The 13,202-nt window shown below is 46.0% G+C and overlaps 1 protein-coding gene across 2 annotated transcripts in view; it reads left to right on the forward strand.

Moving 5' to 3' along the window:
* Nucleotides 1–13,202, forward strand: part of MBOAT2 (membrane bound O-acyltransferase domain containing 2) — a 492,510-nt gene that overhangs the window by 329,093 nt on the left and 150,215 nt on the right. For both annotated transcript variants that reach the window (XM_063915448.1, XM_063915449.1), the window contains exon 5: nucleotides 11,271–11,326. In XM_063915448.1, coding sequence (XP_063771518.1) covers nucleotides 11,271–11,326 — 56 coding nt within the window. The remainder of the gene's footprint in view (nucleotides 1–11,270; nucleotides 11,327–13,202) is intronic.

Here is a 13,202-nt window from a genome sequence, read left to right on the forward strand (position 1 = left end):
AAAGTGAAATATTCCTATATGTGAGTCACCTCCTTGTGTTCCCCCCTTAGAGTAATGCAAATCACGCCATTGACGCAGCTGGGAAATTTTGACGCGTTTCACCACTCCATCCCTCTCACAGCTCCCACTTGCACCTGGCATACAGCATCACCTGGGAGTTATTTTTAAAATATCATCAACTGTGTGATATAGATAAAAACAAATGCATGGTAAACCAGTGTATATCTGTTCTTCATCATGCATCTAGCAGCGACGTCGCTGGCTAATTTCCAGTCTGTATGGCGTAGTTAAAATCCCGATGCTTATTAGGAAACTTGTGACTGTCGTTACCTTCCTTATCCTAGAGCAGTGGTTCTTCATGCACATATTGGAATTTTGTGTCTTTTGACTACAACTAATGTACACATGATAACTAAGTTTCATATATATCTTCGTCTAATATTCAGTAGCATCATGTTTTTATACCAATATAGGCACTTATGCTGAGAGACGCATTTTGCACCAAAAATACATGTGCTCCTGGTCCTATACCGTAACAGATCCAGACAACTTCCCTCTCTCATCCTCTCATTCTTTGCTCTGTTAACTAATATTGGTAGAACATTAAAACAAAAAATCTTGCCAGTGATGGTAAATCCATTGAACCCTGACTATCAATGTTTGTCAGACATCGATAGTCAATGAGCAACCCTTCTTGGACATCAGGACATGTTATCATAATGTGGCCTTCTTGGACATTTTCTCATAATGTGGCCTTCCTGGGCAGGTTCTCATAAGCCTTTTTGGACATGTTCTCATAAAGTGGCCTTCTCGGGCATGTTTTCATAAGCCTTTTTGGACATGTTCTCATAATGTAGCTTAGTGTTTGGCAAGGTGATGTTTGTCAGATTCCTCAAAGTGACATTACATGACATTTTAAAGATGGTGGAAGACTGTACAGCCTCAGATGCCACTTCATTCCCTGTTCATTACATTACTTATTTATACAGAGAAAATTAGATAACATCACCAACCTCGTTCTTCTCACTACACAGGCTATGCCTCAGTCTGACACTTTAGGGAATTTGTGTCAAAGCTTGGACAGTTAGGAGCTGATTGATTGCTACTTTATCTCTGTCCACTTTATCTCTCTCCAGTGCTTAGTACATAGACCCTCATAGTCTGTTAAGGGAGAATCAGAGACATAACTAAAGGGCCCCATACACTACAGTGACATGTCTGAGGATAAAGTCGGATGCGATTTCCCTTGAACCGCCCAGCAGCTTCCCAGGCAGCAGGATTGCATACGATACATCGTATGCGGTCCTATTGCATACGATGTATCGTATGCAATCCCAGCCATGCCTGCGGGATCTGGCCTATCACGAGTGCAGCACTAACGATCTAGGGGCTTCGATCCTTACGGGACCGCGCATCGGATCGGATGTAAAACACATCCGATTTGCCACTTTTCATCTGATTTATTGGCCCGAAAGGTCGAAATCGGATGAAATCGGGCATTATTGTTCTAGTGTATGGGGCCCTTAAGTGTCAGGTGGATGAGGAGAGGGATTTCTTGGAGCCTGCCCTAATTAGTCTGTAACTTGGAGCTGGCTGAAGATGTTTCCTCAGCTGCTCCTGTATTCAGAGAACCCCACTAACAGTATGGCTGGCTCAGGGCATATATACAGGGAAGTAAGGGTTACCCTAGATATTGCCAGGATCAAGCACCACTGTAATTAAGCAGGATATGTACAAAAAAAGAACAGAACATTTCCTTGGAGCTAATAAAAATAGTGTATTAAAAGAATGAACTAATAAAGTGATATGCCAACACCAATTAGTGAATTAAATATTACACGCTGACATATAGTATTGGTATAGCCTGCTGCATTATTTTGAGGACTTTCCCAATTTGTGTCTAGAATCTGTCAGAGGCGGTGTTACTTGCACCACTCGTCCGTCTGGGAAAGAGGCGCAGCAGTGCTAAGCAGCGGTCAATTGACTGCCTCCCGAACAATCCTAAGCAGCTGTCTCAACTTTTTGACATCAGCGTGATGAGCAATTTGTAAGGGCTAAACATCATATGGAACTATTTTTATGGTGATAGATATTGAATTTGGTATTTCTACAATTGTTATTAATAATATTATGAAAGTGTTTTGACATTTACTGGCCTACCAGTGTTAAATAAAATAATATTTTTTTTTTATATAAGCGCAGTTCCACATCTTTTTGTTCTAATTAACTGGGATAGCATCAGTTGGAAGCAACGTTAGGTCAGATTTAGTAGAATTAATATAGAAGCTGTAGTTCCAGTCAGTGTGACCTGAGAGTTTGGGTAGTTGGCCCAGTATACAGTGCACCCGGAAAGTATTCACAGCTCTTTCCACATTTTATGTTACAGCCTTATTCCAAAATGGAATAAATTAATTTTTCCCCTCAAAATTCTACACACAATACCCCATAATGGCAATGTGAAAAAAGTTGAGATTTTTGCAAATGTATTAAACATAAAAAAAAACGAAGAAATCACATGTACATAAGTATTTACAACCTTTGTTCAATACTTTGTTGGTGCAACAATTACAGCCTCAAGTCTTTTTGAATATGATGCCACAAGCTTGGCACATCTATCTTTGGCCAGTTTCGCCCATTCCTCTTTGCAGCACCTCTCAAGCTCCATCAGGTTGGATGGAAAGCGTTGGTGCACAGCCATTTTCAGATCTCTCCAGAGATGTTCAATCGGATTCAAGTCTGGGCTCTGGATAGGCCACTCAAGGACATTCACAGATTTGTCCTGAAGCTACTTCTTTGATATCTTGGCTGTGTGCTTAGGGTCATTGTCCTGCCGAAAGATAAACCGTCGCCCCAGTCTGAGGTCTAGAGCGCTCTGGAGCAGGTTTTCATCCAGGATGTCTCTGTACATTGCTGCATTCATCTTTCTCTCTAGTCTCCCAGTTCCTGCCACTGGAAAAAATCCCCACAACATGATGCTGCCATCACCATGCTTCACTGTAGGGATGGTATTGCCTGGTTTCTTCCAAACATGACGCCTTGCATGCACGCCAAAAAGTTCAATCTTTGTCTCATCAGACCAGAGAATTTTGTTTCTCATGGTCTGAGAGTCCTTCAGGTGCATTTTGTCTAACTCTAGGCGGGCTGCCATGTGCTTTTTTACTAAGGAGTGGCCTCCTTCTGGCCACTCTACCATTCAGGACTGATTGGTGGATTGTTGCAGAGATGGTTGTCCTTCTGGAAGGTTCTCCTCTCTCCACAGAGGAATGCTGTAGCTCTGACAGTATACTTGCCTACCTGACCCTCTCCATGAAGGAGAAAATGCTCTGTTCCTGGACTTTCCTGGTAATGTATGATTGCCATCACCTGTGGTGAAACACCCTTCTTATCAATTAACTAGCTCACCACAGGTGATGGCAATCATACATTACCAGGATAGTCCAGGAACAGAGCATTTTCTCCCTCATGGAGAGGGTCAGGTAGGCAAGTATGTCTGACAGAGTGACCATCAGGTTCTTGGTCACATTCCTGACTAGGCCCTTTTCCATCGATCGCTCAGTTTAGACGGCCAGCCAGCTCTAGGAAGAGTCCTGGTGGTTCCGAACTTCTTCCATTTACAGACGATGGAGGCCACTGTGCTCATTGGGACCTTCAAAGCAGCAGATATTTTTTTGTACCCTTCCCGAGATTTCTGCCTCGAGACAATCCTGTCTATGAGGTCTACAGACAGTTCCTTTGATTTCATGCTTGGTTTGTGCTCAGACATGCACTGTCAAGTGTGGGACCTTATATAGACAGGTGTGTGCCTTCCAAATCATGTCCAATCAATTGCATTTACCACAGGTGGACTCCAGTTAAGCTGTAGGAACATCTCAAGTATGATCAGTGGAAACAGGGTGCACCTGAGCTCAATTTTGAGCTGCGTGGCAAAGGCTGTGAATACTTATGTACATGTGATTTCTTAGTTTTTTATTTTTAATAAATTTGCAAAAATCTAAAAAAAAAAAAATGTTCACATTGTCATTATGGGGTATTGTGTGTAAAATTTTGAGGGGAAAAAATTAATTTATTCCAATTTGGAATAAGGCTGTAATATAATAAAACGTGGAAAAAGTGAAGCGCTGTGAATACTTTCATGAATCACTGTAGCCTTATTTAATGCCCACAAAAGATAGCTAATCTAATTTAAATTGGCTGGATTATTATTGGCCATTTTGGTAAATGGATTCGGAATATATTCACAATAACTGTGTGTGTGTGTGTGTGTGTGTGTGTGTGTGTGTGTGTGTGTGTTGTCATCTATAGACCACAATAATAAGACCCAGTAAAGGCAGAAGAAACCCTGCACCATCTGACTGGACTTCTTACAATATGGCCATTCGTGTGTGTGATAAAGCTGTACACTGATCATGGTGCTGTGTACATGGGTCTATTGGCAGGTTCAGCCACTGGGGTAGATATATCAAGCCTTGGAGGTGGATAAAGTGTAGAAGTTGTGCAAAGCAACCTATCCATTTCTAGCCAAGGCTGTATCTGTAGTAGGTGCAGGGAGTGCAGCTGCTATGGGCCCAGATCTGAGAGAGGCCCACCTTCCCTGTCAAAGTTACAGTTGTCCCCATTGGGTGATACATAGGGGCATTTACAAACTTTGCCTTGGGGCCTACAGTATATCTAGTTATACCCCTGCTTATTGTGATGTGGTATAAACTTAACTGAAGGGCATTAGAATGTTACATAATATGAACTGGGGTAATGAAGTGTGGGCACTGTAGTGTGGCATAATATGAACTGGGGACATAGTATGTTATAATGTGAATTTGGGCAGTGGCGTCTGTGTGTGTGTGTGGGGGGGGAGAGGGGTACTGAGTATAATAACTAAGGTATTACTATGCTTCAGAAAATTAACAAGGGCACTGTTGTGGGGCATAGCCTTAACAACTACTCTCTCTAGAAGCACTGGGACTGGGCCCACACAAAGTTCTGCTGAACCACTGCTTCTAGCTGTCATTTATCTAGCGCACTCTTACAAATAACTATGCTTTGGGCAACTGCTCCACTTTGTCTCCCCAATGGTGTGGCCAGTATTACAGCTATCGGTGCAGGGGAGACCGAAAGGATTCAAAACATATGACCTAGTAAAAGGGATGTGGCTTAATTCCTAATTTAGACATCTGGCACCACCTGTTGTGCACCACTGCCATACACTAGCAGATGCTTTACATATAATGTACCACCTGTTGTGCACCACTGCCATACACTAGCAGATGCTTTACATATAATGTACCACCTGTTGTGCACCACTGCCATACACTAGCAGATGCTTTACATATAATGTACCACCTGTTGTGCACCACTGGTATACACTAGCAGATGCTTTACATATAATGTACATGGTACATCTAATCACATCATACAGTATGCGGTACTGTATAAGTGGCCACTCCCCATCACTTCATGTTTACGAAATGATGACACTCATGTATCAGGCAGTGAAAGAGTGGATAAGTAAGCCGGTGGAGAAGTTGCCCATATTAACCAATCAGCTGCTACCTATCATTTTATAGAATGTAAAGAACCCAAGTGAAGAACAAGCAGAAAAGAATGTTATTGTGAAGTTGGTCAATATGGGATAATAGGATATTTCCAGTGACTAATCATTAATATGTAAGATTGTTCTTGGTAACTGGAGACCTTTGGAAACTATATGTGTATGTAATATAATTTCTCTGACGTCCTAGTGGATGCTGGGAACACCGAAAGGACCATGGGGAATAGCGGGCTCCGAAGGAGGCTGGGCACTCTAGAAAGATTTATGACTACCTGGTGTGCACTGGCTCCTCCCACTATGACCCTCCTCCAAGCCTCAGTTAGATTTTGTGCCCGGCCGAGGTTGGATGCACACTAGGGGCTCTCCTGAGCTCTTAGAAAGAAAGATAGACTTAGGTTTTTTATTTTCAGTGAGACCTGCTGGCAACAGGCTCACTGCAGCAAGGGACTAAGGGGAGAAGAAGCGAACTCGCCTGCTTGCAGCTGGATTGGGCTTCTTAGGCTACTGGACACCATTAGCTCCAGAGGGATCGACCGCAGGCCCAGCCTTGATGTTCGGTCCCGGAGCCGCGCCGCCGTCCCCCTTACAGAGCCAGAAGCAAGAAGATGGTCCGGAAAATCGGCGGCATGAAGACATCAGTCTTCACCAAGGTAGCGCACAGCACTGCAGCTGTGCGCCATTGCTCCTCTCACACACTTCACACTCCGGTCACTGAGGGTGCAGGGCGCTGGGGGGGGCGCCCTGAGGCAGCAATAAAAACACCTTGGCTGGCAAAAATACCTCAATATATAGCCCCAGGGGCTATATATGAGGTAAATACCCCTGCCAGATTCCATAAAAAAGCGGGAGAATAGGCAGCGGAAAAGGGGCGGAGCTATCTCCCTCAGCACACTGGCGCCATTTTTCCCTCACAGCTCCGCTGGAAGGAAGCTCCCTAGCTCTCCCCTGCAGTCTACACTACAGAAAAGGGTTAAAAAAAGAGAGGGGGGGCACTAAATTTAGGCGCAGTATACATTATATAGAAACAGCAGCTATAGGGGACATAACTCAGTTAGTCCCTGCATTATATAGCGCTCTGGTGTGTGCTGGCATACTCTCACTCTGTCCCCCCAAAGGGCTTTTGTGGGTCCTGTCCTCGTTTAGAGCATTCCCTGTGTGTTTGCGGTGTGTCGGTACGGCTGTGTCGACATGTTGAATGAGGAGGCTTATATGGTGACGGAGCAGAGGCCGATATATGTGATGTCGCCCCCTGTGGGGCCGACACCAGAGTGGATGGATAGGTGAAAGGTATTAACCGACAGTGTCAACTCCTTACATAAAAGGGTGGATGACGTAACAACTGTGGGACAGCCGGCTTCTCAGCCCGCGCCTGCCCAGGCGTCTCAAAGGCCATCAGGGGCTCAAAAACGCCCGCTCTCTCAGATGGCAGACACAGATGTCGACACGGAGTCTGACTCCAGTGTCGACAAGGTTGAGACATATACACAATCCACTAGGAACATCCGTGACTTGATCCCGGCAAATAATAAATGTGTTATACATTTCTGACATTAACCCAAGCACCTCTAAAAATGGGTTTTAGGTTGGGGAGAAAAAACAGGCAGTGTTTTGTTCCCCCATCAGATGAATAAATGAAGTGTGTGAAAAGCGTGGGTTCCCCCGTTAAGAAACTGGTAATTTTTAAAAAAGTTACTGATGGCGTACCCTTTCCCGCCAGGAGGATAAGTTACGCTGGGAGATATCCCCTAGGGTGGATAAGGCGCTCACACGGTTGTCAAAAAAGGTGGCACTGCCGTTTTAGGAACGGCCACTTTGAAGGTACCTGTTGATAAAAAGCAGGAGGCTATCCTGAAGTCTGTATTTACACACTCAGGTACTAGACTGAGACCTGCAGATCGTGCTGCTGCAGCGTGGTCGGTGACCCTGTCAAGCATACTAGTTTGCTAATATGGGAACATATTAAAGACGTCGTCTTATATATGAGGGATGCACAGAGGGATATTTTGCCGGCTGGCATCCAAAATGAATGTAATGTCCATTCTGTCAGGAGGGTATTAGAGACCTGTCACTGGACAGGTGATGCTGACTTAAAAGGCGCATAGAGATTCTGCCTTATAAGGGTGAGGAATGATTTGGGGATGGTCTCTGGGACCTCGTATCCACAGCAACTGCTGGGAAGAAATATTTTTACCTCAGGTTTCCTCACAGACTAAGAAAGCACTGTATTATCAGGTACAGTCCTTTCGGCTTCAGAAAAGCAAGCGGGTCAAATGGCGCTTCCTTTCTGTACAGAGACAAGGGAAGAGGGAAAAAGCTGCACCAGTCAGCCTGTTCCCAGAATCAAAATTCTTCCCCCGCTTCCTGTGAGTCCACAGCATGACGCTGGGGCTCCACAGGTGTAGCCAGGTACGGTGGGGGGCCGTCTCAAAAATTTCAGCAATTAGTGGGCTCGCTCACAGGTGGATCACTGTTTCTTTCAAATGGTATTTCAGGGGTACAAGCTGGAATTCGAGATGTCTCCCCCCCGCCGTTTCCTCAAATATGCCTTGCCGACAACTCCCTCAGGCAGGGAGGCTGTGCTAGAGGCAATTAATAAGCGGTATTCCCAGCAGGTAATACTCAAGGTGCCCCTACTTCAACAAGGACGGGGTTACTATTCCACACGGTTTGGGATACCGAAACCGCATGGTTCGGTGTGACCCATTTTATATTTAAAATCCTTGAACACATACATAAAAAAATTCAAGTTCAAGATGGAATCGCTCAGGGCGGTTATTGCAAGCCTGGACGAGGGGGATTACATGGTATCCCGGGACATCAAGGATGCTTACCTGCTTGTCAACATTTACCATCCTCGCCAGGAGTACCTCAGATTTGTGGTACAGGTTTGCCATTACCAAGTCCAGACACGGCCATTTGGACTGTACATGGCACCGAGGGTGTTTACCAAGGTAATGGCCGAAATAATGATACTCCTTCGAAAAAAGGGAGTTTTTAACTATCCCGTACTTGGATGATCTCCTAATAAAGGCACGGTCCAAGGAACAGTTGTTGGTGGGAGTAGCACTATCTCAGAAGTGCTGCGCCAGCACGGCTGGATTCTGAATATCCCAAAGTCACAGCTGGTTCCGACTACACATCTACTGTTCCTGGGTATGATTCTGGACACAGTCCAGAAAAAAGTGTTTCTCCCGGAGGAGAAAGCCAGGGAGTTGTCTTCTCGAGTCAGAGACCTCCTGAAACCAAAACAGGTATCGGTGCATCACTGCACGCGGGTCCTGGGAAAGATGGTAGCTTCTTACGAGGCAATTCCATTCGGCAGGTTCCATGCCAGAACCTTTCAGTGGGACCTGTTGGACAAGTGGTCCGGATCGCATATTCAGATGCATCGTTTAATAACCCTGTCTCGAAGAACCAGGGTGTCTCTTCTGTGCTGGCTGCACAGTGCTCATCTTCTGGAGGGCCGCAGATTCGGCATACAGGACTGGGTCCTGGTGACCACGGATGCCAGCCTTCGAGGCTGGGGGACAGTCACAAGGGGAAGAAACTTCCAAGGACTATGGTCAAGTCAGGAGACTTCCCTTCACATAAATATTCTGGAACTAAGGGCCATGTACAATGCCTTAAGTCAAGCAAAATCCCTGCTCCTACACCAGCCGGTGCTGATCCAGTCAGACAACATCACGGCAGTCGCCCATGTGAATCGACAGGGCGGCACAAGAAGCAGGATGACAATGGCAGAAGCCACAAGAATTCTCCGATGGGCGGAAAATCATCTACTAGCACTGTCAGCAGTGTTCATTCCGGGAGTGGACAACTGGGAAGCAGACTTTTCTCAGCAGGCACGACCTCCACCCGGGAGAGTGGGGACTTCATCCAGAAGTCTTCCAAATGATTGTAAATCAGTGGGATTGTCCACAGGTGGACATGATGGCATCCCGCCTAAACAAAAAACTAGAGAGGTATTGCGCCAGGTCAAGAGACCCTCAGGCAATAGTTGGGGACACCGGAGGTGTATCAGTCAGTTTATGTGTTTCCTCCTCCTCCTCACCGGAGTGACACCGGAGGTGTATCAGTCAGTTTATGTGTTTCCTCCTCTGCCTCTCATACCAAAGGTATTGAGAATAATAAGAAGGCGAGGAGTAAACACAATTCTCGTGGTTCCGGATTGGCCAAGACGAGCGTGGTACCCGGAACTTCAAGAGATGATCTCAGAGGACCCGTGGCCTCTGCCGCTCAGACAAGACCTGCTACAGCAAGGGCCCTGTCTTTTCCAAGACTTACCGCGGCTGCGTTTGACGGCATGGCGGTTGAACGCCGGATCCTAAAGGAAAAGGACATTCCGGAAGAAGTCATTCCTACGCTTATTAAAGCCAGGAAAGAGGTTACAGCAAATCATTATCACCGCATATGGCGGAAATATGTTGCATGGTGTGAGGCCGAAAGGGCCCCAACAGAGGAATTTCAACTAGGTCGATTTCTGCATTTCCTGCAAGCAGGAGTGAATATGGGCCTAAAATTAGGTTCCTTTAAGGTACAGATCTCGGCTCTGTCGATTTTCTTTCAAAAAGAACTAGCTTCAGTACCTGAAGTTCAGACATTTGTAAAAGGAGTGCTGCATATTCAGCCCCCATTTGTGCCTCCTGTGGCACTTTGGGATCTCAACGTGGTGTTGAGTTTCTTAAAATCACATTGGTTTGAGCCACTAAAGACCGTGAATCTGAAATATCTCACGTGGAAAGTGGTCATGTTATTGGCCTTGGCTTCGGCCAGGCGAGTATCGGAATTGGCGGCTTTATCATGTAAAAGCCCTTATCTAATTTTCCATACGGATAGGGCAGAATTGAGGACTCGTCCCCAGTTTCTCCCTAAGGTGGTGTCAGCGTTTCACTGTCAATGCCCATTCCACAAGGAAGGTGGGCTCATCTTGGGCGGCTGCCCGAGGGGTCTCGGCTTTACAACTTTGCCGAGCTGCTACTTGGTCAGGGGCAAACACGTTTGCAAAATTCTACAAATTTGATACCCTGGCTAAGGAGGACCTGGAGTTCTCTCATTCGGTGCTGCAGAGTCATCCGCACTCTCCCGCCCGTTTGGGAGCTTTGGTATAATCCCCATGGTCCTTTCGGAGTTCCCAGCATCCACTAGGACGTCAGAGAAAATAAGAATTTACTCACCGGTAATTCTATTTCTCGTAGTCCGTAGTGGATGCTGGGCGCCCATCCCAAGTGCGGTTTATCTGCAATACTTGTACATAGTTATTGTTAACTAAATTGGGTTATTGTTGAGCCATCTGTTGAGAGGCTCAATTGTTTCATACTGTTAACTGGGTATAATATCACGAGTTATACGGTGTGATTGGTGTGGCTGGTATGAGTCTTACCCGGGATTCAAAATCCTTCCTTATTGTGTACGCTCGTCCGGGCACAGTGTCCTAACTGAGGCTTGGAGGAGGGTCATAGTGGGAGGAGCCAGTGCACACCAGGTAGTCATAAATCTTTCTAGAGTGCCCAGCCTCCTTCGGAGCCCGCTATTCCCCATGGTCCTTTCGGAGTTCCCAGCATCCACTACGGACTACGAGAAATAGAATTACCGGTGAGTAAATTCTTATTTATACAAGGATGGTAAGGTTCCTCTGTTTTCTTTCCTAAAATTGTGAGCCTACTAACTGTACTAAAAGGCTGTCCATATATTATATACTGAGTTTGTTTTCTTTCCTTTAATCTAGGCCAATGATGATTATTACACAGAAAATAACAAGCTTGGCTTTTGAAATCAGAGATGGTAGGTTGAATTTTTTCATATTAATTGGGACATACCAATAAAATAATTTGCCTTGCACAGAACAGCCCTGTAATTCAATATATAAATATAAAACCAGTAAGTAATTTATAAACTGAAAATAATTCTGAAGTATTTTGAAAACCCCATTTCAATGCTGCTGACTTTGCTCGGTTTAGTCAGCCATCTTGTGGTCTTAATCCGTGCACATGAGAATATAGCAGGGACGTGCGGTGAGCTAAATGGCTCAGGAGGCACTGGCTAGAGCCAGAGACAGATTTACACACAACATATGTGCCAAAGTGTACATGTGGGCATTATACACAGGTGCAGCAGTATAAACTCCTGGAAATTTGGTGAGTTTAGATCAGAGATGTGCGGAAAAGACTACCTCACCTGCCATAGACTTTTTACTCCGGAGTTTTGGTTATAAACATGATTAGAATAATGCAAAGAAGATATTTATAACATATTCTTTGTATTTTTGGTATACTTTATACAGTAAAAACTCTTGCACAAACGTTAGTATAACAGGAAAGGCTCTGCCTCACCTGCCTCACCCCACCGCACGTCACTGGAATATAGCATATCACAAACATAGGAACCAGTGTCTTCACTGAGGCATGAAATGCACTTTATTCATTCAGTATTAATCTGACATTATAGAGGCATTGTTATGATTCCAGTACTCCTGACCGGAGGAGATCTCATGGCAATGGCCAGAGTACTGGAAGGGAATACTGGTTACGAGAGCTGGAAAGACTAGTTGCCCCTGGCGCCCTAACTCTATTGTCTCACCCGTGCTATCGGAAATCCCTTGCAAGACTATGGTTTCTTGAGCCCCTGGCAGCCACGTTTGAAAGGCGGATTATGTCTGCCCAACTCCGGTGCCCCCCGGTCTTAGTGAGAGACAAAGGGAAATCCGAGGCAGGATGATGACAAGAGGACCTCTGACTGACAACAGGCCAGGGGCAACAAGCTAACTAACCAAACCAGAAGTATGCGCGGACAAACCGCCAGATAAAAAGAACAACCAAAATCCACTAGTCCGTTACTCCTATCCAGCACCGCTGGATACCAGAGTGGATCTGTGGGAGCGGAATCCTCCGCAAAAGCTCCGAAACACAAATAATAAATAATAAGTAATAAAGCGGCCAAGCCGCAACACACGGCTACGCCGTGACTCACGAACACCACTGGATGTTTAAAGGTGCTCAGTCAGGACTCCAGGAACAGATGACAACTTCCGAGTACAGGACAACTGAGGACAGGAACGACCGGGTACAGCAGGACTGGAAACACTCTCAGCAAACAGATACAGCATGCAGGAAGCTATTACCGGCGTCTGTGAGAAGCCCTGGAAGTGTACTTAACAGGGAGTCCTCCAGTCAGCTGTTTAGAGGCTGATTGGACTAAATGCCGTGCAGCTGCCTTGCTGCACGGCCAGGAAACAGGTGCCCTTATTAATTTAAATGGACCCAGCAACGGGGAACGCGGTCCGCCAGTGGCGTCCCCGTTGCTAGGGTCCGTGCGGCTCCGTGCGCCCGGCGTATTGCGTTGCCAGGGAGCCGGCGGCTGTACGCGCACGGCGTCCCTGGTTGCTAGGCGCCGGACCGCACCGACGAGCGGACCCCGGCGCCTAACAGTACCCCCCCCTTGAGGAGGGGTCAAGGAACCCCTAAAGCCAGGAAATTCCAGAAAAAATGCCCTCTTGAGCCTCGGGGCATGGAGATCCTTATCCAGGACCCAAGACCTTTCCTCTGGACCATAGCCTTTCCAGTGCACCAGAAAATAAAGCCGACCCCGGGACAATTTGGAATCGAGAACCTTCTCCACCAAGAACTCCTGATGTCCCTGTACATCTACTGGTGATTTCCCC

The sequence above is a fragment of the Pseudophryne corroboree genome, chromosome 4, assembly GCF_028390025.1.
Source record: "Pseudophryne corroboree isolate aPseCor3 chromosome 4, aPseCor3.hap2, whole genome shotgun sequence".
Taxonomy (NCBI): domain Eukaryota; kingdom Metazoa; phylum Chordata; class Amphibia; order Anura; family Myobatrachidae; genus Pseudophryne; species Pseudophryne corroboree.